The sequence below is a fragment of the Lolium perenne genome, chromosome 2, assembly GCF_019359855.2.
Source record: "Lolium perenne isolate Kyuss_39 chromosome 2, Kyuss_2.0, whole genome shotgun sequence".
NCBI lineage: Eukaryota > Viridiplantae > Streptophyta > Magnoliopsida > Poales > Poaceae > Lolium > Lolium perenne.
This window is the reverse complement of record NC_067245.2, coordinates 229,626,179-229,651,853: the sequence shown is the minus strand read 5'-3', so window position 1 is coordinate 229,651,853 and position 25,675 is coordinate 229,626,179. Positions and strand designations below refer to the sequence as shown.

Sequence of the window (25,675 nt, the reverse complement as noted above, 5' to 3'; positions counted from 1 at the left end):
CTTTTTTGGCTGGTTTCATGCCTTGCAAACGTTGAGCAAATAGCAAACTGTGGGTCACTTCAGAGTTGGCTATTTGTTGCTCTGAGAAGGATTCACTGTGTACTCCCACAGTCCCACGGCTGCTACGGTTCATGCCTTGCCATCTCGCACAAGAATCTATAACGACCACTCAACTACAACGCCACGAGGTAGTTGTGCGAGTTCACAGCTAACGTTTTGCCTGAATGACACAATGTGCAGACTCCTACCCTTAGCCGACTCCAACTTTCAGATCAACACCATGGAACGTCAAAATGGTCGAAAGAAAGAAAAAAAACAGAGGCAGGAATAATGTCAAAACTGAAACACTAACGTTACATATACACCATATACTGCCTCCAATCCGATTTAATCAACACGGACACTACCTATGTACATGCTAGCGTTGTCTCAGCTCCGGGTCAATCTAATCAGAACGGAGGAAGTACATTATATGGATGCGACAAAAATCATCATGCTACTTACTTTATGTTCTCTAGGTAAAGAGTTGGAACGCAAATTAAATACGCTGTTGCTGCCGACGAGCAAGACGACGTAGCGAAGAGCTCTGAAACGACCATAACGACTAACGAATAGGAACGTCCACTGCCGCAGGTGCCCGCCGATCTGCTGCGTGAGCAAGTCGGTGCCGGTGACGATGCACGTCTTGGCCGTCATAATGGGGCCAACGGATGGCGCCAAGCACCGTAATCTCGACGGCCGCGGATTGGCGTCCCGTTGAACATCAAGTTCCTCGAGCAAAGCACCTCATTGCGTCGCCAAACATGTTCCGTAGAGTAGAGCTTCGTACGGGCACTTCATAAGGGATATGTGGTGTCCTTGTATCTATACACAGGTTCAAAACATGACACGTCAAAATTAAGCTCTAAGTAAATAATCCTTGGTTATACTTACTGACACAAAAGGTTGACTTACTTAGTCATTAAACATGTGTTGCAAACAGAAAAGAAAAGTAGGCATCAAATTTTCTTCTTGCCGGTGGTGGTGCGGCTACACCTCCGTGAGGTTGGAGCCCAGACACTAGTTATACCATTGTTATGTTTTTCAACCGGTTCCTTGGAGGTACAGTTTCCCTCCATCAACGAGGTTCGAGGTGTGTGTGTTTGGTTCACGCAGCATCGACGTGGGGTCATCGGTCATGCTGCCGACCCATCGGTTCATGTCCTTGTATTGGTCGAGGTATCAATGAGGTTGGTGAGGACACACATTGCAAACTGGACATTGATGACAATGATGTTGATCCCGGACAAGTCCATTGCTAGTGCGCATCCCATAGTCGTAAACCAATACCACTTACTACACCACCGCAGACAGAAATATCATGAACCTAGTACCTGCCCTGAATTGCACCAACGCAATCAACGTGAGGAAGGTGAACGATGCACTCGCTGCGTATCATCGAACAAGGTGGTGACTTTTAACGCCATATACAAGAATAACACTAAGTTATAGGATCGATGGAATTTGGTTGTCTCCAATATCTCATGGTTAACATATTTGAGAATGATAGATTAATTGGCACAACTTCAAACACACTTGGCAGCTTCATATAATGCCATAGTATATATACTACACCAGCCACAAGCTAAAGTTTGGCATGCCATTTCCATGTGTGGAACACTTTGGGTGTGTTTCTAAGAGTGATTTGGTCATTATATCAGGATGCAATGGTACACTCAAATGTAGTTTGTGTCAAAGTATTGTTCTGCTCGTTGTCATGCTCATTGTATGCGGGTCTGAAAGAACACAAAATTTATCATGCAGGCCAACCTGAGCCTAATCAAGCACCATGCAAACTTAAGGAGATCTATCAAAATTGACCATGCTTAAATACTGGCCAAATATACAGGTACCAACATTGGATGGTAGAGAGGTGATTGCATCTCAAATATACAAAAGGATTAAACCTTAGGTTTAACTCCTTATATTAGCCCATTAATTTGAATAGTTCTTGTTGACGAATAACTTGTCCTAAATTTTTAAATCATGGTACACGCCACACTAGTGCATGGAAAATACTTATCCATCCCACCTGCTCAAGCGTGCCGAGCACAACCTATAACCTAAGTACACTACCGCTGATGATGTTGAGTGCCATTATTGCCATCCAATGTGACGCTAGCTTGTCCTACAACCTGTGGCAGGTATATGGTTTCGCATTTGTGGCTCTTCAAGTAAACTAACTATTCTTGGCATATTAGCATGATAGCACACAATGTAGGAATTAATCTTGATTTATTAACCTTTCGATGTTCCAACAAAGTCCCCTTTTTAGAAAAAGAACTGTTTTCGTAGTGGTTGAAGTACTATAAGTCCTGGTTGATTTAGGCATAATCATTTGTGTTTTCACTAGGATCAAATCATGTAATAGATGCCCTTGCTAGAAGGGCTTACATTAATGTAATTCCATATTTGAGATGTAACTTGAATTTGCTAAATAATTTTGTTTTGAGATGTAACATCAACAGTGAAACATGCTGGTAATATCTAGTCATGGTAAACAAAAACAGAGTGTAATTCTTGTGGCGAGGTTCCTTATGGTGAGACCAACTCATCAAAATTGAATTCCCAGACTTCACATGCGTGCTCACATTTATCTAGATTTAATTCAGGTAATCTAATCTGTTCGTTTTGTGGAAATTAGGCTAAAGATGAACTTCCCGCAAAAAGTACAAGCACAAGCATATCGAGGTATTCCTCAACTATGTGTTTCACAGCGCACCATGTGTCGCTTAGGCAAAAGTCATCCATGAGGTGGTCTCCTTTAGTTCTTGCTAGTGCTAATTGTACACGTAACTCTTTCAGGGGGTCCAATTTCACCCAGAGAGCATCATCACCTCTAAAGGCAAAATAATCATTCTCAACTTTGCGAGATCCGTTGACAAGGGCTATTTTTTTTTTGAGAAACACATTACAAACGCAGACGTTCACATACACACGTATACACTCACCCCTATAAACGCACACTCGCACACCATATCCCTATGAGCATCTCCGGAAGACTGAGCCGGCGGATTGAGGCCTCGCTGTCGACGGGAACGTCGCCTCTCACTGAATAAATATTCCGCCTTTATGAAACCTGGGGTTTGAACTCTGGTGGGCTGGGGGTACAACCACTCTCCTAACCACCCAATCTCAGGTTGGTTCTCGAAAAGGGCTCATTTCTAACAAAGTATTTCTTGTTGATTCCTTTCCTATTTCTAGGTGTAGTGCTTTTATCCCATATGTTGCCTACTCGTACTGATAGAGTAGATTGGCCTGACCTGTAATCCATAACCTATTATGTGTGTGTAACTTTTTGCTCAATACTTAAATCATTAATTTAAACATCTAAGAACTTTTTAGTTCACCTCACATTCCCAAAGGGTGGGTTTCCTTTACTAATATTGTTCTCTCTATGCGAACCCTCTCTCTCGGGAGACTGAGGTGTACATAGGGCTAAAAAAAATTTAAAAAAAGAAGACTCAAATTGCAGTACACCTAGAAATAGGAAAGTAATCAACAGGAGAAAAAACTTTGCTAGAAATTAGCCCTTTCATGATAGGTATCAGGGTAGGGAAGAATGATTGGGATAACAAACAACCATCACGTTTGTACTTTGGATACCCCTATAAAACTATATGCAAAAAAGATGTCAACACTTATAATCTCAAACCAATATTATTATAATGATCGTGAAATATATTTCACATTGTGTGCATTTGGTATCGTAGATGTTTATTTTTTTTCTATATAGTTGATCAAACTTTAAATAATTTGATTTTAACCAAAAAAAAATGTATCCTAATTTCGGAAGGATGGAGAGTATCTTGAAAATGAGACATTGGTCTTGTAGTACAGAAGAAGTAGAAAATTGGAGAATGGACTTTTGTAGCTCGAGGAACATGTAGGCCACTTTTTGAACCTATGAAATTTTTATTTCAAATATGTTAAAAAAATTCGAAAAAAAATTGTGATGTAGATAATATTGTAATCTTCAAGTGTGTAAATTTTCAGATTAAAATATGTTGTATTTTGCGCTCAGAAAAAATAATAAATCTTGATTTCAGCATTGGTGAACAGTAATGAACAGTACACTAAAATCTAGATTTTGTCATTTTGTGAGACTTTTTTATTTTTACTGAGGGAAATATATGATGTATTTCAATCTGAAAATTTAAACACGGATAGGTTTCAACATTCTCTATGTTTACATTTTTTAAAGTTTTTTTTCTAAAACTTCCAAATCAAAAGTTTTAAAGTTTGAAAAAAGAAAAACAAAACCGGACTACATGTAGCCCGGGCTACATTTGAGGTTTTTTTTAGAAAATTGTGGATAACTTCAGAGTTCTCTACTTGTTCTCACTCGGCTTCACCGTTTGCTCCCATTCCCATGGTCCCAGCATGCCAACACACACGATTCACTCCGGCAGCACATACCCCACGACAAGCGCCTACAAACAATAGCAAAATCCGCTGCAGCGTTGCACATACTTGACACTCGCGGGCCACACCCACATTATCTATCTTGCATATGATCACCGTCGCCTGTCTTGCTACGCGGCAACTGCGAATTTGATATGATTCTTGCAGTAAACGGTAAACAAAAAGGATTACAAACACTCTAACAGTAGACATAGACTATTTATCATCTTTTTTTCGTTCTTGCGACATGCGAGCTAGAAGGTCCTGAATAGGAACCCTAATAACACGACCGTGGAGAGAAGGGGCCTCCACTTCCCAATGCCTGTCACAGCCTGCTAAGGCCAACACGACGTCCGCACCGGGCATGGAGCCAGGTTGTTCATCAAGAGCAAAAATTTTTTATTACCCTGCCATTGTTGCTTGCGGGGAACGGGGCTTCGATACCTAGAGGAGATCAAGAAGAACTCGAAGTAACCAGTGATGAAAGTGAAGACCACATGAAAAAAACATCGCATAATATCAATCTGTAACTACTTCCAGAATGCAGTGAGTACATCTAGCATGCGTGTAAGTACAAAATACATTCTTGGGTTAAAAGTAATCAAATAATAAATTGACTTAACCTTTAATTGTTTGTGACAAAAGGAAGTTGCGACTTGTGAGTGAGCACCAAACACCCACATCATCATAAAGTTTTGATTATCTAAAAGAGGATGAGTCTTCAGAAATTCAATTCGGCTCCCAGGTGCGTATGCTCCCTCTACCAAAAAAACTTATTTCGAAGTGTCAAAAAAAATTTGACGAAAAATTCTACATGTACATCTTCATAATATATGTGAGTTCGTCAAGTTTCAAGAAAAACCAACATTTTTTGTGGACTATGTAAAAAAGAGAAATTTTATCTTGTAAAAAGCATTATATCTAGAACTAAATTTTGTCTTTTTTACACACGTCACATGACAAGTTGATTTTTTATGAAACAACTTTGTAAGCGTGTAGCACGTGAAGATGTACATGCGAATTTTTTGTTTCAATTTTTTTGAAATTCAAAATGTGTGTAAGATGCATTTTAAACTAAAGGGAGCCCCATGTTCCAAAACATCACTCCCGTGAGTCTTGTGCAAGATTAAACTATGTCACCCAATTTTCTTAGACTGAGTACTTATAATATGTGGCCCACACACAAAAAAGTAGCAAATACATGCGAATATAAATTTGTCATCTTTTGTTTCTCTCAAATAACACAATGAATTAACCTTAAACTTTTCAGGTCAACTCATAAAATTTATACTACATTATGTAGATTTTTTTTGTTCACTGGAGCTCTCTAAATGATGTGGGGGTGTAGGTGCCAATGTGTTTAGAAAAATGCTACTCATTGTGGTAAGTCCTTGGTGACATCACATACTAGCCACTCAACTTTATTTCCGGTTCCTTAGAAGCAGAGTTTCTCTGTATCGAATCATGTTAGTAGCTAGATTAGTAGGAGGTACTTTAGCTTGGGGCACATCGCGCCAAGGCTTTCGGCAGGGAGCTCATTGTGCGTGTCTGCAACATGTCCGTTGGTGTCCCCGTAAACACCTAGGCACTAGTTGATGCAGTTGATAAGGTCCGTGAAGACGCGCACCGTTGATTTGTCAATGGTAACAACAATGTCGGCTGTAGCAGTGACAAACGCGATCAAAAGCCGGTGACAAGCTTTTACACGTAGTGGTCATACATCAACACCACTTGTTGCACCATCACAAGCAGGAACACCATTAACCTGATAACATCGGTCTAGGGTCTGTTACAATAACCGCGAAGAAGGCGAACCATAGGCCAGAGCTGGCAAGGGGAACACGGTCCTCACTCTAGACGTCATAGACAAGACCACCACTAAGTTATAGGATGGGCAGAATTTGGTTGTCTCCAATATCTCACGGCTAACATATACATGGGCAACATATTAATGGCATTACTTCAAGCACACCTAATGGCTTCATGTAATTCCATGGTATATATACTACTACCCCAACCACTGTCTAGAGTTTGGCATGCTATTTCCATGTGCAGAACTCTTTTAGTGTGAGTTTAGAAGTGAATTGGTCATTTTGTTATGATGTAATAGTTTGTGTGTTAAGATTTTGTTTTGCTCATTGTCATGCCCATGGTATGCTGGACCCAAAAGAACAAGAAATAGATAATGTTTATTTTTGGGAAGCAGATTTGGTGGACCAGCTGGAGCTTAATCAAGCACCATGCAAACTCACTGACAGGGAGAGACTTTTGTTTTTATATTTTTTTCGAGTCGAATTTTGTTTTAGTAAGGAAGTGGACCAAACTGGCAACTCGGCCCACTAATGAGCCTATGAGCCCAATTACAGATACGGACCTCTATAAATTGAGATTCGGATACGACGAGACGGGGAAGCTCGGACAGACGTGCAGCCCCCGGCCACTTCCACCTGTCTGACCGTCTCGCTCGTCGGCTCGCCTCTGCCAGTTGCTCTCGGTAGCTGCGGCGGCGGCGGCGATGGAGGACGCCGAAAGCCAGCAGCCGATGCTGCAGAAGGGTCCGCCCAGCCACCGGGAGCGGCACTTCACGGCGGGGGAGGTGGTGCGCGACGTCATCATGGGCGTCTCCGACGGCCTCACCGTGCCCTTCGCCCTCGCCGCGGGCCTCTCCGGCGCCAGCGCGCCGTCGTCGCTCGTCCTCACCGCCGGCCTCGCCGAGGTCGCCGCCGGGGCGATCTCCATGGGACTCGGAGGGTAATTAACCGCTGACCCCTGTGCTTCCCTCTCTTTCCGTCGACTGCCTCTATGTCATCTAGCGAAGCTCTGTCGATGTTAGGATGTAGATTGTTTTGTCCTTCATAATTTTCTGAAGTGCACCGCTTTTGTTTTCCTTTCTGAAACCAAAATATCTTGAACTGCACGCGCGTCTTCACGGGTAATTTGTTACTATAGTAGATCGCGTGCCAGCGTTTACGGGCAAGAGATTAGGGATGCATTAATCTGCCTCTCTGTATGTGTATAGACATTAATAGCATATATATAAGGGCGGATTAAGCTAGCTGACGAGCATGGCACAGCTGTTACAATTATGTCCAACTTTATTATAGTGCATATACATACGTGAGTCTACAGTTGTACTAAACCATATCCTAGTATTTGCATATTATGAAGCGAGATGAAGATAGCCATGGTCACAGTTGTACTTCCTAAATCATGCTTTGTTTACCTCATGAACTCCTCCCCGCAGCGCACATGCGCATCCGTGACCTGGTAAATTACCTCATGTGTAAGTGCAAATAATTATTTGTTGAAAAGTTCGCCCGTGATAAGAAGTGTGTGGCCCTCTTCCACTTGCCATTCGGGCACACTTTGTGTTAGTATCTCGACTTGTCAATTCAAAAAGCACCCACAAATGGTAGTGGGGAATAACACTTTCCACCTTCAAACAGTAGGACAAGACAAGATCACATTGTTTTCGATTCAAAAAGTGCTTACAAATGCATGATTGTGATTTTCTGATCCAACACCGTGCCATGTGGTAGGTACTTGGCTGCCCAGAGTGAGGCAGATCACTACAAGCGGGAGATGAAGAGGGAGCAGGAGGAGATCATTGCCGTTCCAGACACTGGTACTTGATAGAATTGGCAAAAAAAAGTTACCAGATTCCTCAGTGCATGACATGCAGCCTAACCGTTGGTATTTTGACTTCTTTGCTGATTATTCAGAGGCAGCTGAGATTGGAGATATCATGGCAGAGTATGGGCTTGAACCGCATGAGTATGGCCCTGTTGTGGAGGGCCTCCGAAGGAACCCGCAAGCTTGGCTCGAGTTCATGATGAGGTATGACCAGCAGCTGCTGACACTAGTATTGCTCTATGATAGGACATACACATTGCCAATAGAGCTATCAAGAAAACAAAGCCGAACTATTACAAATAGAACACTAACTTGAGCAATGACTGCTTTACTAACTTGAGCAATGTGTTCAGGTTTGAGCTCGGATTGGAGAAGCCGGACCCTAGAAGAGCCTTGCAGAGTGCTTTCACGATAGCACTATCTTATGTCATTGGTGGATTGGTCCCTCTCCTCCCCTACATGTTCATCTCCACGGTCCAGGATGCCATGTTCACATCAGTTGGAGTCACACTGCTCGCACTCCTTTTCTTTGGCTACATCAAGGGCCGCTTTACTGGGAATCGTCCGTTCCTTAGCGCTATCCAGACTACTATTATTGGCGCCGTTGCTTCTGCTGCAGCATACGGGATGGCGAAGGCTGTGCAAGCTAGATAGTTTTGGGGGCTTTCATGTTTTCGTATCCAGACATTTCACTGGTCTGTAATGAACTGAGAAAAGATTTGACTTTAATCCTTTGAACAATGCATTACATTGTCATTTGCAGATGAAGCTAGTCTATTTTACCTTTCATTAAGTCATGAATAAACATATTAGTTCTTAGTCTCTGTGCAAGTTGAAAGTAGTGTACCTTTGCCATTTCGTCACATGCTTGTAAAGGCCTCAAGTAAAGTGAAATTAGTACACTTTGCACAAGCCATACAATTATCAGATCAAGCACACGTTTTAGCTGCAGACCGGCCGTGACATTGGCAAGAAATTTGAGAGAGCTACTGATATCCCATTACAAGCTCTGCAACAACAAGATTTAAATAGTAGAAAACATGAGGTAGGACAGAATCATAAGAAAAGGTAACAAGTTAGACTTGCCTGTGAATCTGCCATATAAATGGGAGCAAATCAGTTTCAAGTTATGCAGCAAGGGAAATTATCTCAAGCTCTATAAGCAAGCAACAAATAATTGGTATGTCAGAGAAACTACTCAAGACGTCTCAGATTACATGTTCATGTAAACATCTGTGACCATCTTAATAAATTTACTGATCAGAGAAAAGTACAGGATCAGGAAAAGGTTATCTGGTATTCTGGTGTTATCAGTATTTCAGAATCTTGAGCTTCGTCATGCTTCGACAGAGATCTTCACCATGGTATGCAGTGATGTATCCCTGTCTAGGAGTGCAGTAACAGTATTCATCTGCATAAACTCGGCAGAGCCTATTCACATTGTATTTTTCTGTCTGCAGACCAATGATTTTTTTCTATTGACCAGGCGATTTACTTACAAAATCTTTACCGGCAACCCTATCAATCGTGGTAGCTCTTAGCTGGCTTTTTCTTGACAAGGTCATTGATCAGTGAAGTATAAACACCAAAATCTGAAACCATTCCTTTTGCACTTTTCAATTCTTCAGGATCAGTAACTTTTCCGTGCTTGCACTGCCCATCCAAGAGAATGTTGTATGTGATATCATCAGGGGGCACTCCTAAATTCAGCATTGCATGAAGAAGCATGTCAGCATTCTTCAACTGCCCCAGCTTGCAGAGGCCACTCATGATCACATTATATGTCACAACTCCTGGTTTTCGACCCTTGTTCTGCATCTCCTTCAGTAGTTTGAAGCATGTCTTGACGTCACCTTTTCTACAGAAGGCGTCGATCACCATCGTGTAAGTCGTGTTGTCAGGCTCCAAACCAGCTTCCGTCATCTCAACAAGGACCCTCTCGGCATCGACTGGCTTTTCTGCCTTGCTCAACCCTGAGATGAGAGCTGTATATGTCACCTCATCCAATGCAACCTCTTCGTCTGCCATTTTCTGTTTAATGTGCATCGCCATGTCTAACTTGCCATCCTTGCAACAACCATCGATGAGGGTGGTGTAAGTCACCTTGTCCGGCTTGAGACCTGCCTTCCTCATCTCTTCCACAATGCATTCGGCGGACTTAAAATCTCTCGCCCGACAAAGCCCGTTCACCAGAGCATTGTATGCCACCAAATCTGGCATGACACCCCTTGCCCTCATATCCTGGTACAGGTCCATTCCAACCTGCACATTCCCCTCCTTGCAATGCGCGTCTATCAGTGTCGTGAACACAACGGCATTGGGGTTCACGCCTCTTTCACGCATTTCATCAAACATTTTTGTTGCATCCTCTAGCTTACCTGTATTGCACAAACCTTTTATCAGAGTACCGTAAGTATAGACATCTGGCGTGACGCCTGCCTCTGCCATTCCTCTGTACACAGCGTGCACACCGTCCAGGTCACGCGCTCTACACATGCCTGAAATCAAGGTGTTAAAGCTGACCACGGTTGGCTGCACGCCGCGGCTTCGCATTTCGTCGAACACCTTGCGTGCGCTTGCAAGCTCCCCCAATCTGACGAAATCCCGCATCAGCACGTTGAACTGCCTGGCCTCCGGGGGCATGCCGGCGTCAAGGAGCTGCAGGTAGAAAGCGTATGCTTCGGGGGTAGTGGGGAGCCGGCCCAGGAGGCCGGAGCACATGGGCGCCGGCAGACGGGTGCCCTGGCGGAGGGCGAGGACGACGAGCGAGCACGCGTCGGAGAGGAGGCCCTCGTCGGCGTAGGCCGCGGCGAGCTCGGCAACGAGAGGGGCGGGGTCGCTGGGGGAGGCGGCGGGGAGGAGGAGCGGGAGGAGGCGCGGCGAGGAGGAGCGGCCGAGGCGGGAGGCTAGGAGGCGGAGGAGCTGGCGGGCGTGGTCCGGGAGGCGGTGGAGGAAGAGGTGGTGCGACATGGAGAGGAAGGAGGCGGGCGTGTGGCGGAAGAGGCCCGGAGGGGAGCCGGCGAGGAGGAGGCGGAAGAGGGAGAGGAGCGGCAGCGGCGGGAGGGAGAGCGGGTTGCTGCGGAGGAGGGTGAGGAAGTGGGCGGAGGTGAAAGCGGGGAGGAGGCGCAGGAGCGGCGGGGGTGCGGTGGCCGGGAGCGGGGCGGGGTGGACGGGCAGGGTGAGCGCGACTTCGGAGGCGGCGACGATGAGGGGGTCGGCCTCGGATGTGGGGGGCGAGTGCGACGGCGGCTGCGGCGGCGCGGCGTACCATGGGAGTGAGGAGGACGGCGGGGTTTGAGCTGGCGGCGGGAGGCGCGGGCGGTGGCGGAGGGCTCTCCGCATGTTTGCGGGCGGCGGGGAGTTGGGGATCGAACAGAATGATACACCGGGAGCGCCAAGTTTAAAGTTTTTTTTTTATAGAACAGCCAAGCTTACAGATTTTTTTTTTTTTTTTGGAGCAACAGCCAAGCTTACAGATGAAACGGCTCGGTTTGACAGATGGTCTCGTGCCGACACCGGTCGCAATGTAAACCCTCATATAAACACCGCTCGATCGAGGTGTCCGGCGACTCGATCAGCACGATCTACGCCCGTTCGCCGCCACCTCTCGATCGAGGTATCCGTCGACAACTCGATCAGCATGATCTCGCCGGATGCCGCCGCCATCTCGTCGATCTGCCAACTCCGCCAAAACCGTCCTCTCACCCTGAGTCTTCATTGTCTCGGCGTTCTGCCGACCTCACGGGACAGCGAACACAGCCGCGCCTCCCAGCTTCATCATCTGTCCGTTGAGCCGCCTCCACGACCGGCTAACCCCTTGCAGCCTTGCCTCCTCCTACCAGATGCATGAAGAGCGCAAGGAAATCCTAGCTGCTCAATGCAAAGGAGATGTACGAGGTGTTTGATATTCATCAAGAACAACAAGTCGACCTTCAAGCAGCCATGTCAATAGGCACACATGCGTCGCAGCTGATGGTGCTGAACTGTTGATCCAACCTTCTATTTGGCGTAGCTGTCCCTCTGTTTCCTGCAATGTTCCCTGATCCAACGGTCCAACCTTCTATTTCGCATTGGAAGTACCAAGGGACAACCTTGATGGCTGATAGGGCACTAGAGGAATTGCGCACCATGATTCTGAAACACCCAGCTTTTCCTTTGATGCGTTCATGTTCAGTATCACACTATTAGCTCGTGGCCATACTCGTGTTTCGCATCCCATGACTTTTGTTTCTAAAATTATGTGGCAGATTATTGGATTAGGGAGTGCTCGAGGGAACTTTGAGGACAAGATGGAGTTTGGAGCTTTAATCTAATTCTGCTTGGACTCTGTTGGAAAAACATAATGCAGTAACGAATTGTACACGTGCAAATATTTGGTCACCTGAAACAGCCTTCTCAAATTTCTCATCCACACCCGCAGAAAAAAGATTGGGCACAACTTGACATGAAAGGATTCAAAATTTGCTTAGACGGTTCTAGCAACTGCTACTTTGATTAGGTGGCAATTAGTTTCCTTGATTAGTGTAGTACTACTGCCGTCCGTGTCTAATTAGTACCGTCGGTATTAAGTAGAGCCTGACTTGAATTATGCAGATCTAAGGTCTATATATCCAGAAATAGGATTATGAGGTCTGGATCAACGGTTGATGGCCTTATTATATCAAAGTTGGGCTTTCGAGCATTATGTTTAAAAAAAAAATCTGAATCAGCAAACTGATGACGCCTCATGCGGTGACAAGGTATTAACTTGTCAATGCCTATGGATTGTAGGCTAGGGTTTAGTTAGAAGTAGAGGGCAAGTAGATCTCGAAGGTTTCAGCCGGAAAGTACTCGACGATTATGAAAACTAGGGTTTGTAAACAATGATTCGATGCCTTCCTCGTCCCTCGACTCCCCCTTTATATAGGAGGCGGAGCCGAGGGATTCGTGTTGTACAAGTTACAGAGTCCGGGATGGTTTCTAACTCATCCCGCAAGATTACAAATAACGTTTTCTATTACAACTCTAGCTTTCCTTAATAATATCTTGGGCTTGCGAATCATCTTATTCTTCGGGTAGTGGGCCTTCAGTAAACCCCGGGTACTATCTTCGGCAGGCCCATTTAGGATGCCTATGTCAGTAGCCCCCGAGATTTTGATTGAATCGTAGGGTCAAGGAAAATCTCCACTGTTTATCTTTATTCGACAGCTTTGACTTTTCTATATTTCTTCTCATAAACATCTATATTGTACAGGAATAATGGTAGTTGGGGCTAGTTCATCTGACGGATCAGGTACTAGTTAACTGCTCTAGTGGCAATCCGCAAAAACCTACTTCAAGATCACGTCCCTGGACATGACCTCGGGATACCAGTGTAAACTTCGACAGGCGCCGCTTAAGGTCTTACCATTCTGTCGAGTCCCAGTAAAATTTATCGGGTACCTAACGCGTCCGTTAGGATTTTTCTTCGTATCTGTTGATACGGATAAAAGTAGCAGAGCGCAGTCTTCGGCGATGCCACGCCCAGCAGAACGGATCTGGGGTCTTACCTTCGCAAATTTGCGGCATTCAGAAATTGATCGCAACTTTGGCGTTCTGAGAATATATTGTCGAGTGCTTTTTCGGCTGTTGGAATGGCACATTTTATCGAGTCAAAGATGACTTATATTGCTTTCCCGATGGGAGTATATGTAGAGTTAATTATAACTCGAAATATACTCTTTTGCTCTTCTATCTTTCTTTTTCTCTTTCTTTCTTTCTTTTTATAACTTCATCGGGCACGCGAGCAGCGTTCCCGATGGGAGTAGCCCCCGAGGCTACAGCCAAGGACTTGTACTTGGGTGTAGGCTCCGCGCCTTATGCCGATATATTTTCTTTAATCTCCCGAAGTTTTATAATTTCTCGGGTGCGCGAACAGCGCTCCCGATGGGAGTAGCCCCCGAGACTATGAACAAATATTTGTATTTGGTCATAGGCTCACGCCATTTCTATTTTGTCTTTCTGGATCTTTTTTCTTTTTGCCAAAGTAGCCCCCGAGCATTTGATCAAAAACTTGTATTTGATTCAAAGGCTCAACATTATTTTTCCGTGTCGCCTTTTATGAAGCTATTGAATCGAATTTTTTCTTCTGCCAAGATGACGTTGTTGCTGACGATAGCCACGATTGCTTGTCAAAAATTTGCGACAAGTCTTTTCTCGCTGCCATGCGGGCCCAATTAATCCACTATCTTGACACGTCGTGCAAGTGGGGGACACACGTCCTCCGCTTTTTCTGGCGCACGCACCGTAACTTCCGTAACGTTGAATTACTTTTTTACCCTTGTTGCCACGTGGCTATCACCTGTCACACATTTTCCTTATCCAACGGTTCGTCGTTTCACCGTACCCCTATATAAATCCGTCTTCTTCCTCCTTGGGCACTTCCGCTCGCGCCGTCCTCCTGCTTTCATCTGCAAACTTCCTCCTGCGACCCACAGCCACCTAAGCTCTTCGTCTCCAAGCTGCGAACCTCGCGCCATTGTTGATGCCACCGCGTCGATTGACGAGGCACAGCACGCCAGAATCCTCCATGGCCGCCGTGGATCTGGGGACAGCGGAGTGGGAGAGATCGAAGATTTCCACTCAAGACGTCAACATGCTGAGGAAGCTGGGGATCAGCAAGAAACCCAAGGCATTGTGCTTCCCCAGTGAGGAAAGCTACCCAACCCCTCCAATGGGGTATCGGGTAAGTTTTGTCGACCACCTCATCCGCGGTCTTTCCGCCCCCATTCATCCTTTTCTCCGTGGACTTCTTTTTATCTACGGTCTGCAACTCCACCACCTCACGCCAAATTCAATCCTCCATATCTCTATTTTCATCACTCTGTGCGAGGCCTTCCTTGACGTCCAGCCTAACTGGGCACTATGGAAGCGCATTTTCTTCTGCCGCCGTAATGGCTCGCCCAATGTCGCCTATAATATAGGCGGCGTTGTGATTTCTGTTCGGCCCACTGTCGACTACTTCGACGTCAAGCTTCCTGACTCAGTTCAAGGATGGCGCAAGAAGTGGTTGTACATTCAGGAGGAGAACCATGGATGTGCGGAGGACAACATCCCTCCTTTTGATGGCGCCGAGAAAATCTTTCGCCGCCGCTCCTGGGACGCGGAGGCCACCGAAGAAGAAAGGGCGTCGACAAAAACCTTGATGGCTCGTATCCACGAGTTGCAAAATACTCGCGGCAAAGAGTTATCGGGTATCCAACTCACTGCATACTTTCTTAGGACTAGGGTGCAGCCGCTTCAGGCTCGCAAACATCCTCTCTGGGAATATGCCGGCGACAAGGACGTAGATCGGCTGTCGGTGAATTTGGAGGTCAAGGATTTAGAAAGACTTGTCCGAAAAATTTCATCTCTCAGCAAAAAAGATGCTGTCCCTTCTTCTTGCCGTGTGATGCCATTCAGCGCCGCCAATCCACTTCCCGAGGTAATTTTTATCTATTGTCTTGTTATTGCTTTGCTATCTTTTTTGTAACTTTATTTCTGATATCTCTCCCTGTTTTATTTTGCACAGAATCATCCAGACCTTATCTCGCTTCCTCCTCTTCCTGAAGGTGGAGAAGTCGAAGAAAGGGCCATTGTCACTGATGACAATCAAGAAGCTTCGTCTTTTGTGAATGAACCTGTGGATTCTCGAAAATCTGCGGGATCTTCCGAAGGCACTGCTTCGGCACTATCTCCTCCTCCCGCTGTTTCTCCAAAAGGCAAAAGGAAGAGGAATGACGTCGAAGATTCCGGCACTTCCAAGGCCGAAGAAGTTGATCCTTCACGTCAGAAGGCAGCTTATGATCCTTATCTTGAATCCCTCGTCAGCTCGTAAGTCATTTTGATTTCTCCTTATTTCTGTACTCGAACTTTTTGTCTTGTCTTGCTTTTTATGCTGTCGATTTTTAATCACAGCGATGATGAGGAAGAAGTACCAACTTTTGACGTGGCTCCTCGGACGAGCACGTCACATACTTTACTTGCCTCGGATACGCTAGTTGAAGGAGAAGAATCCTCGCCTCCTCAACAAAACGTCGTCACCACTACTCCGCCATCAAGCCCCGTTGCTCCTTCACCAAAAAGGACAAGGGTTGAAACGATCATTGAGCCTGCCCCTCAATTGGGTAGCTCTTCTACTCTGCTCTTGGATGATGTAAGTTTTTTAATTTTCTTGCCAATATCTATATTTCCTCTATTTGCTTTTTTTACGCCTTCATTCTTTTTCCATACCGACGTTTCTCTTTCTTTGTTCTTCTTTGACAGCCCATGATCAAAGAGCTTATCCGCATCGGATCCCAATTTATTAGGTATCGTGAGTATGCCAGCAGAACTGAAGGTAATAACTTTTTTGCTGTCGTTGTTTCTGACTTCTTGCTCCTGTTTTTGTCGCAATTTTGACCTTTCTTTTCTATTTCGACAGAAAAACTTGCAAAGGCCAACAAGCTCGCCGACACTCTTGGTAAAAAACTGGAGCAAAGTGAGGCGGCCCGCAAGAAAGCCGAACTTGTTGCTAGAGAAGCCAAAGCAGAGGCTAATGAAGCCAAGGCAAAAGCTGCTAGTGTCGAGGAACTGCAGAAGAAACTTGAAGATGCTGAAACTGCTTTAAACGAGCACAAAGCCGCACAGGCCACTCGTGAGCAGGGGATCCTCAAGCGCCTGAAATCGCAAAACCGGTGCTTTCAAGGTAATGTTATCGATCCCTTCTATTTTTTATGGGACCTGCTTTTTTCTTGCTTTTGACCGATGTTTATTCCCTGTTGCAGGCCAAACAAACCAAGAGTTTGAGCTAGAGAATCCCGACAATGATCCTCTCCTGGACACACTTTCTTATTTGGAGCTTCATGGATCCGAAATTCATGAAGGCGTGATGAATGCTGACGCAGGATTGTCAAAACTATTCCCCTACTTCTTCCCGAAGAAAGAGGAGCCCAAGACTTTCCTTGCCCTTGCTCAGAGCTTCAATTCATCAGAAGACCTTGGACTGAAAATGCGCCAGGAGAACATGAAGATTGCTGTCGAGAGCACTGTTGCCTTGGTTGCTGACAGCCAACAAACTGTTGATTGGATGAAGGTTGGCGACACCAATCAGATAGAGCAATCAAGATGGAGGTCGTTCATTAAGGCAGCCAAGCCCAACACGAAGAAAATCCTGGCCTATCTCGGGATCAAACCATCTTCAACTCCTAGCTCATCAAGGCCGGAGGTCTAGTTGCATGCCTCTTTGTTTTTTGCTTTCTCTGTCTCTTTTTCCCTTGTCGCCAATTTAACTGTGGCGACAATTATCCTGGTAGTCCTTTTGGAGAAACTTCTTTTGTAATGTCTATGTAAATATTTCTAGAAATTAATGAAATTCCCTCTGGCACTATCATTGATCCTGGCGCTTTCTTTTCCAGTTGATATTTGACAACTATTCGACCAATCCTTGCTCTGCCGATGCTTCACCTGCTTCTTCCTTCTCGAAGAAAATGCTAATCGATGATAACCCTCTCGAAGGTTCTTCAAGCAAACATTTGTCGGAAGATTTGCAACAACTTCGACAACAACTTCAATCCATGAAGAAACAAACTCTTGCGATGATGGAAAAATCTCGACAAGCGTCCGAAAGAGAGAAAATTGCTCTTCAACAGGCAAAAGAAGCCATCGCTGCGAAGGATGCTGCTGTTGCTGAAGCTGCTGAAACTTCTTCTCGCGAGAATTATATGCTTCAGCTAATGACTGATGCCAGTTTGGACATGACAGGTATGTTTCCTGCTCGTAACCGTGTTGGATGTTGTTTTTCGCTATTCGTTCCTTGATTTTTTGTTTGATGTGCCAGGCTCGTTTCTGGATACTGCTGCCGAAGACCAACGTGTTGAAGCTCGAACCACTGTTTTGCTGAGACTGGCTGCGCAACATGGGTCTAACTTTTGGGTTACTCCTGAGCGCACCCGCCAAATCGTCAGATTTCAAGATCGCGCGGCTCAGGTCCGCGACTTCCTTGACTTCTGTACGAAGACTTTATTCTTAGTTTATGGAACCATGTTCCCTCGGAACAAAATGCCAGAGACCCTTCCAGCTTTAATGGAAAAATTTCGAGATGCTCCTCGAATCCATGGCTTTGTGCGGGCTCAACTTTCTGCTGGCGCAAGATTTGCCATGATGATGATAAAAATTTGTCATCCAAAATTGCCCATAGATCAAATTGTTCCTACTTGCCTGGCGAAGATGGCAAGGAAAAAGAGAAATATGGGCAAGATTGACGATTTGGTGACTCCTGTTGCCGAAGATATGATGGATGAACTTCTTCGGATGGATTCTGAGTTCTTCGTGAAGGGAAGCTATTTTGAGCATAGTACTCGTCCTTCTACTGAGCGGATAACCATAGATCATGTGCTAGGTTTCCCTTGAAAACTTTTTCCTCTTCTTTGCTGTATTTCTATCATTGATACATCTTTGTGTATTTGTAAACACAATCTATATTGTAAAACTGTTAGCTCTGTATTTTTTCTATTTTTGATCACTGAGCCCCCGAGCTTTTGGCTGGAGTTTATACTGTTTTGCTATCTCGAAGGTTTTCCCTCCTGTCATAATAAGATATCTTTGTTTTTTCATTGATGGGTTAGAAGCCCCCGAGTGTTGTGGTGTCGAAGTTCTGTATTTTTGTTTGCGAGGTTCTTGAACCAAGGCAGTAAGATTTTGACGAGTACCCTATATTCATAATTGTTAGCTTCCGATGTTTATATTTGGCGAGGTATTAGTGTACCAAGGCGAAATATTTCGGTAAGTTTAATTTGTCTATATTGTACGTATTTTGAGACTTTGAAGGCGTTGAGCCCCCGAGTGTGTCGAAGAATAAGAAATGTATCTCCACTATCTTTATTATATTGCAGCACCGCGAGCCCGCCTCATTAAAAACCTTTCCGGCCCCACTCGGTGCCCCGAAAAGGAAAAGAGTGCGTCTGAAAACTCGCGGGCGTTTCAGTACATTGTATTTTTACAGAGGAGGACTATATTTCAACTCTAGGCGTAGAACCGCCTGAGCTGTGCCACGTTCCAGGGGTTTTTCTCGGGAGGCCCTGTCTTCTTGTCCTTGATCCTGTACGCTCCTCCGTCGATGACTTCTGTGACGACGTAAGGCCCCAACCATGGTGATTCGAGCTTCTCAGTACTTTTTTGATTTAACCGCAAGACCAAATCCCCAACTTGAAAAGATCTTGGTCTTAACCGTCGACTGTGGTAGTTTTTGAGGTCTTGCTGGTATTTGGTGACTCGTGAAAGTACTTCATCGCGAGCTTCGTCGAGTGCGTCCATATCATCCTCCCGAGCTTTTTGTGATGTTTCTTCGTCATACTCTATTACCCTTGGAGAATCATGCTCTATTTCAATTGGTAGTACTGCTTCGGCTCCGTGGACGAGAAAGAACGGAGTTTCTTGTGTCGCCGTATTTGGTGTTGTTCGGATGCTCCACAAAACACTTGGCAATTCCTCTGGCCAAGTATGTCGAGCTTTTTCAAGCGGTCCTAGCAGGCGCTTTTTGAGGCCATTGCAGATGATACCATTGGCTTTCTCTACTTGTCCGTTAGTTTGCGGGTGCCCAACTGACGCAAAGTGCAATTTAATGCCTACTTAACGCGATATTCCTTGAATTCCTTGGATGTGAAGTTTGAACCATTATCTGTAAAAATGCTATGAGGCACCCCAAACCAAAAAACGAGGCCTTTCACAAACTTTATTGCCGACGCTGCATCTGGTGAATTTATTGGCTTCGCTTCTACCCACTTGGTGAATTTATCGACAGCGACCAGCAAATACTCATACCCTCCAGGCGAAGCTTTGTGCAACTTGCCCACCATATCAAGTCCCCATTGGGCAAAGGGCCACGACAATGGTATTGGTGTTAGTTCTGCCGCTGGAGAGTGAGGTTTTGCGGCAAACCTTTGACACGCGTCGCAAGTTCTTACTATTTCCTTGGCATCCTCGATTGCTGTCAACCAATAGAATCCTGCTCGAAAAACCTTGGCTGCAATAGCTCGACTACTTGCGTGGTGGCCACATATTCCTTCGTGTACATCCTTCAGAATTATTCTTCCTTCTTCGGGTGTTACACACCTTTGCAGGACGCCTGAAATACTTCGCTTGTATAATTCCCCTTTGATCACTGTAAAAGCTTTGGATCGTCGAATAACTCGCCTTGCCTCAACTGGATCGTCGGGTATTTCTTTCCTGAGGATGTATGATATATATGCTTGCATCCAAGGAATTTGTACCATCATCACAAGCTCTTGGTCCTCTTCATCCTCCGTGGTTTCTTTGAGGGGCGCCGAAGTTTTCTCTTCTTTTACTTTTACGCACCTTTTTGGCTTCGTGGATCTATCCGCTATTTCTTCCCAAAATACTCCTGGTGGGATTGGGAGGCATTGCGACCCGATGTTTGCGAGAACGTCGGCTTCATCATTGCTCAATCTACTGATGTGATTTACCTCGCATCCATCAAACAGCTTCTCGAGCTCATTGTACACCTCCTTGTATGCCATCATGCTATCATTGACTGCATCACATTGGTTCATAACTTGCTGAGCCACCAATTGTGAGTCGCCAAAGATTTTTAGTCGAGTTGCACCGCAAGCTTTCGCCATCTTCATCCCGTGTATGAGGGCTTCATATTCTGCTTCATTGTTGGATGCATTAGGGAACGTCATCCGAAGGACGTATTTCAACTTGTCGCCTTCAGGTGATATAAGTACTACTCCTGCGCCAGCTCCTTCTACTCTCTTGGACCCATCGAAGTTCATGGTCCAGGTTCTCGACAAATCTGGGGGTCCCGTGTTTTGTAGCTCCATCCACTCTGCAATGAAATCTGGCAGAACTTGCGACTTGATTGCTTTTCTTTTTTCATACGTGATGTCCCGAGGGGAAAGTTCTATTCCCCAAAGGGAGACACGCCCTATAGCTTCTGGATTGTTCAGTATATTTGAAAGAGGTGCTTCGTTGACTACTATTATCGGGTGTGCCGAAAAATAGTGGCGCAACTTCCTTGTCGTTGCAATTACTCCATATGCTAATTTCTGGTACTGCGGGTACCGCTGTTTGGAAGGTGATAAAACTTCACTGATGAAATATACTGGTCTTTGCACTCCATGGAGTTTTCCTTCTTCTTCTCTTTCAACAACTAGCACCGTGCTAACCACTTGGGGCGTGGCTGCAATATACAGCAGGAGAGGTTCCTTTTCCTTCGGCGCCACCAAAATTGGTGGTGTCGAGATTGTGCGCTTCAAATCCTCGAAAGCTCTGTCGGCCTCTTCGTTCCACTGGAATTTATCTCCTTGCTTTATCAGAGCGTAAAATGGTAACGCTTTATCTCCAAGCATTGCGACGAATCTGCTCAAAGCTGCGACTCGCCCAGTTAGCTGCTGTATTTCTTTCAACTTTGTTGGCTTCCTCATTGTTACGATAGCTTGTATTTTGTCGGGATTTGCTTCAATCCCTCTTGCTGAAACTAGAAACCCCAGAAGTTCTCCTGCTGGAACGCCAAAAGAACACTTCGTCGGGTTCAGCTTGAGACAGAATTTGTCAAGGTTGTCAAAGGTTTCCTTGAGATCCTCGATCAGCGTTGCCCCCTTTTTTGATGTTATGACGACATCGTCGATGTATACTTGCACGTTTTTCCCAATCTGTGTTGCCAAACACTTCTGCATCATCCTCTGATATGTTGCTCCCCCGTTTTTTAGACCAAAGGGCATTGTTCTGTAGCAAAACACGCCGTAAGGTGTGATGAACGCTGTTTTTACTTCATCTTCTTCTTTCAGTCTGATCTGGTTGTAACCAGAATATGCGTCCAGGAAGGAAAGACGTTCACATCCAGCCGTGGAGTCGATAATTTGATCGATCCTCGGGAGGGGAAAGTGATCCTTTGGACAATGTTTATTGAGACACGTAAAGTCGACGCACATGCGAAGGACCTTAGTGTTTTTCTTCGGCACCAACACAGGATTTGCTACCCATGTGGCTTCTGTAAATATCTCTTTGATAAAACCAGCTTCTCGTAGTCGATCGATTTCTGATAGCATGGCCTTGCGGTTTGGTTCCGAAAAACGCCGCAAGGGTTGTTTGATTGGTCTCGCTAGTGGATCCAAGTTTAGGTGGTGCTCGGCAAGTTCCACAGGTACTCTGGCATGTCAGCTGGACACCATGCGAAGATTTTCCAGTTCTCACGGAGGAACTCGACGAGCGCGCTTTCCTATGCGAGGTCCATGTCGTTTGCGATGGACGTCGTCTTTTCGGTCTGTCGGGTGAATCGCACCTCCTTAGAATTTTTCTCGGTGTTGAAAGTTGATTCTTTGTTTGGCCTGCCAACGTACGCGGCACGTCGTAGTCGATCATACTCCTTGACGCCAGATACTCAGCTTGCATCCCGAAAGTTTCTGATATCCGATGAAAATCCTTATCGCACTTATCGGCTAAGGCGAAGCTTCCTTTGACTGTGATTGGTCCCTTTGGTCCAGGCATCCTCCACAACAAGTATGTATAGTGTGGCACCGCCATAAATCTAGCATATGCTGGTCGTCCCAACAAAGCGTGGTACTGCGACGGAAAATCCACGACTTCAAATTCCAGTCTCTCGATTCTATAATTCTCTCGGGTTCTAAACTGAACGTCGAGATTGATCTTCCCCAATGGATAACTTGGTTTCTCCGGTGTGATACCGTGGAACCTTGTGTCTGTTGGCTTCAAGTTTGCTAGGGATATGTTCATCTTCCTCAATGTATCTGCATACATAAGGTTTAAGCTGCTGCCGCCGTCTATGAACACTCGAGAGACATCAAATCCCGCAATAGCCTTTGGTAAGATAAGTGCTGACTGCCCTGGTCGAGGAACTTGCTGCGGATGATCTGCTATGGTGAAGCCAATATCTTGCCCTGACCAATTAAGATACTCGACTGTTGGTGGAGGCATTTTTTCTGCCATAAACATTTGTCGTGAGATTACTTTCTGAGTTCTATTGGATGGCCTTCCCTTCTGAATCATCGACACCGCTCCGTTGGAGTTAGGATCAACATAAGGTGGTGGTGGAGGTGCTGCCGCTATTCTGAGCTGATGTCGATTGTCTTCTGTAATCGCTGGGGGAGGTGGCAAGTGAATCTCGCTCCTGGTTTCTCGAGGATTTCTCTGTGCTGCCCGAGCGTTAGCGTGCTCTGCCCACCTTAACATTGCCTGGAAATTGCGACAATCTTTCTGCAGATGTCCTGACTGTCTTTTCCCGTTGCTGTCGAGGAAAAAATGCATCTGACACGGCCCATTCATCATCTCTTTGGGAGACACGAAGGGCCTCGGGAACCTAGGCCCGCTATTTTGCCTGTTGTTTCGAGAATCGTCCCTATTATCGCCTCGCTGCTCATTGCTTCTCTGATAATCATCTCTGTTGTTTCCTCCTGTGTTTGCCCGAAAACCTGCCGAAATTTGTCCTGGAGCGTCATAGTTCGGGTACTGCCGAGGAAATCATCGCCTCGGTTGATAATTTCGACCACGGTCCTCCTCTGGCGACCTGTGTCGTTTGTTGTGGACAGCATCTTCTCCATCTGCCCATCTGTTTGCTATTTCCATTAACGCGGATACTGTCTTTGGGTTGGTCCTTCCCAAGTCCTCGACGAAATCTCCACGCCTGATTCCTGCGACAAACGCATCTATCGCTCTCTCGTCAGATATATTTTCTGCCGAGTTTTTGATGATGTTCCACCTTTGGATATATTTTCTCATTGGCTCATCTGGCTTTTGTCGACATGCTCTCAACTCCTCTAACGACGCAGGTTTTTTGCATGTGGACCGGAAGTTCTTGACGAACACATCCTCGAAGCTTTCCCAGCTGTCGATAGATCCTGGAGGAAGTTTCTTTATCCAAGATCGTGCGGCTCCACTCAAATGCACCTGGATGCTTTGCATAGCTGTTGCCCTAGTTCCTCCTGTGAGCTTCACCGTCTCGAGATAATCAACTAGCAGTCCTCCGGATCCCGAAGGCCGTCGAATTTCTTGAAGTTGTCGAGTAACTTGAATCTGAAGGGACTCGAGTTTTTCGGACTCTCCTCGTGAAGCACGGCAAGCCACACATATCCTCGTCGTTAAGCTGCGGGGATTGCCGATGTTCCCTTCTGCTTTGCCGCGCTCGTCGACCCTTGCTTGTCTTTGCCGTGTCTCTTGCTCCACTTGGTCCTTCAGGGGCTGCCGCTGTTGCTGCTGCAGGTCGTGGACTATTTTGCCTTGCCGCTCCTTCGGGAGGCGTTGATACAAACGCTGTCCCCATAGCTCCAACTCCTGCTATCGCCATATTGTATAGTGTTTCCCTTGGATCTCCTGGAGGTGGTTTAGATGCGAGGATAAAAGCATGTGTCGCCATATACCCAGCCTCTGGTGTCTTAGGGATGATGTTTCCTCTTGTATCTATCGACATAAAGGACATGTCGAGGTTTTGGACCAAGTGCTCTCTTTCTGCTTCGGGTATGTGTTGTAACCTTGATCTTGCTCTGTTCCGAGCCTCCCTGTGGCTATCACCCGAAGTTCTAGATTGTCGACTCAAATCTGCCCTTCTCCTGCTGGATGCAGAAGCTGCCTCCTTTCTTCTGTTTAACTCATTGTCTGTTTTCCAATTCTCTTGCAGCTCGTGCGAGCCTATATTGATATGCTTGCAATTCCTCTGGCGTGGCTGTGGTGGCCATTGGTTCTGAGCCGTCCATAGCTCTCGCGGCTCTATCCCACGCTGCTTGCGGGAGTTGAACTCTATGTCGTGGCTGTGGCCCGACGTACTTATTGCCCAGGCCTCGTCGCAGATCGGAGGGATCGACGTATGGATTTCCCAGATCGTCGAAAGCCTCAGATGTTTCCTCTTGATCATTATTTGGCTCTTCAATGGCATAAATCTGATGATATTTTGTATTCAGATCTATGTTGGGTTTGGTGACACCATCGTTGAGATTGATGAAGACCTTGCCCACTGTAATAGATTTGTCGATGAAGTCGTAACTGTCGACACTGCTTGAGCCATCGCTTATATATGAGTCCGCAGATGACTCAAACGACATGTCGCTGAAGATCTTGGCGAGTTTCTCTCTTGCCCTGGTGCTGACGTAGCGTATCGACGAAGTTTCTTCTTCTCCTGATTCGGTTGACGATGTATAGCTTGAAAAATCGGAATCGACCGCCGACGATCCCGACGAAATCGGAATTTCGACACGATACGATCCTTCCTTCTCGACGCGAAAGCGAAACCTTCCGAACGTCATCTCCATAGGCTCCGCCAGATACGCATATGCATCCAAACGGGAGGGTGGGTGAGCAACAAAATCGACAAGACCAGCAGCGATCTGTTTACCTCGATCCATTGCGTTGCTTGCGGTTGATGATGTCGAAGATCTTGAACGTGCCATCGAGATCAGATCCTTACGCCTCTAGTTCCCACAGACGGCGCCAATTGACAAGGTATTAACTTGTCAATGCCTATGGATTGTAGGCTAGGGTTTAGTTAGAAGTAGAGGGCAAGTAGATCTCGAAGGTTTCAGCCGGAAAGTACTCGACGATTATGAAAACTAGGGTTTGTAAACAATGATTCGATGCCTTCCTCGTCCCTCGACTC

The 25,675-nt window shown here is 45.8% G+C and overlaps 2 protein-coding genes across 2 annotated transcripts; one reads left to right on the top strand and one right to left on the bottom strand.

The window, feature by feature from the left end:
- The first annotated feature begins 6,850 nt into the window (after window positions 1–6,850).
- On the top strand, window positions 6,851–8,898 carry LOC127335150 (vacuolar iron transporter 1). Its single transcript, XM_051361738.2, has 4 exons — window positions 6,851–7,194; window positions 7,983–8,068; window positions 8,166–8,280; window positions 8,430–8,898. The coding sequence occupies exons 1-4, from the start codon at window positions 6,959–6,961 to the stop codon at window positions 8,728–8,730; spliced, it is 738 nt and encodes a 245-aa protein (XP_051217698.1). The 5' UTR covers window positions 6,851–6,958; the 3' UTR covers window positions 8,731–8,898.
- Window positions 8,899–9,052: 154 nt separating this feature from the next.
- LOC127335149 (uncharacterized) lies at window positions 9,053–11,436 on the bottom strand. The gene has a single exon (XM_051361737.1). It carries the CDS (start codon window positions 11,416–11,418, stop codon window positions 9,598–9,600), a length of 1,821 nt encoding a protein of 606 aa, XP_051217697.1. The 5' UTR covers window positions 11,419–11,436; the 3' UTR covers window positions 9,053–9,597.
- Window positions 11,437–25,675: the final 14,239 nt, after the last annotated feature.

Excerpts from the sequence above, each read along its gene's own strand:
- LOC127335150 (XM_051361738.2), top strand. The coding sequence starts at position 6,959 with ATGGAGGACGCCGAAAGCCAGCAGCCGATGCTGCAGAAGGGTCCGCCC. Across the intron at positions 7,195-7,982 it reads ATCTCCATGGGACTCGGAGG|GTACTTGGCTGCCCAGAGTG; the intron begins GTAATTAACCGC and ends GCCATGTGGTAG. Across the intron at positions 8,281-8,429 it reads TGGCTCGAGTTCATGATGAG|GTTTGAGCTCGGATTGGAGA; the intron begins GTATGACCAGCA and ends CAATGTGTTCAG.
- LOC127335149 (XM_051361737.1), bottom strand. The coding sequence starts at position 11,418 with ATGCGGAGAGCCCTCCGCCACCGCCCGCGCCTCCCGCCGCCAGCTCAA.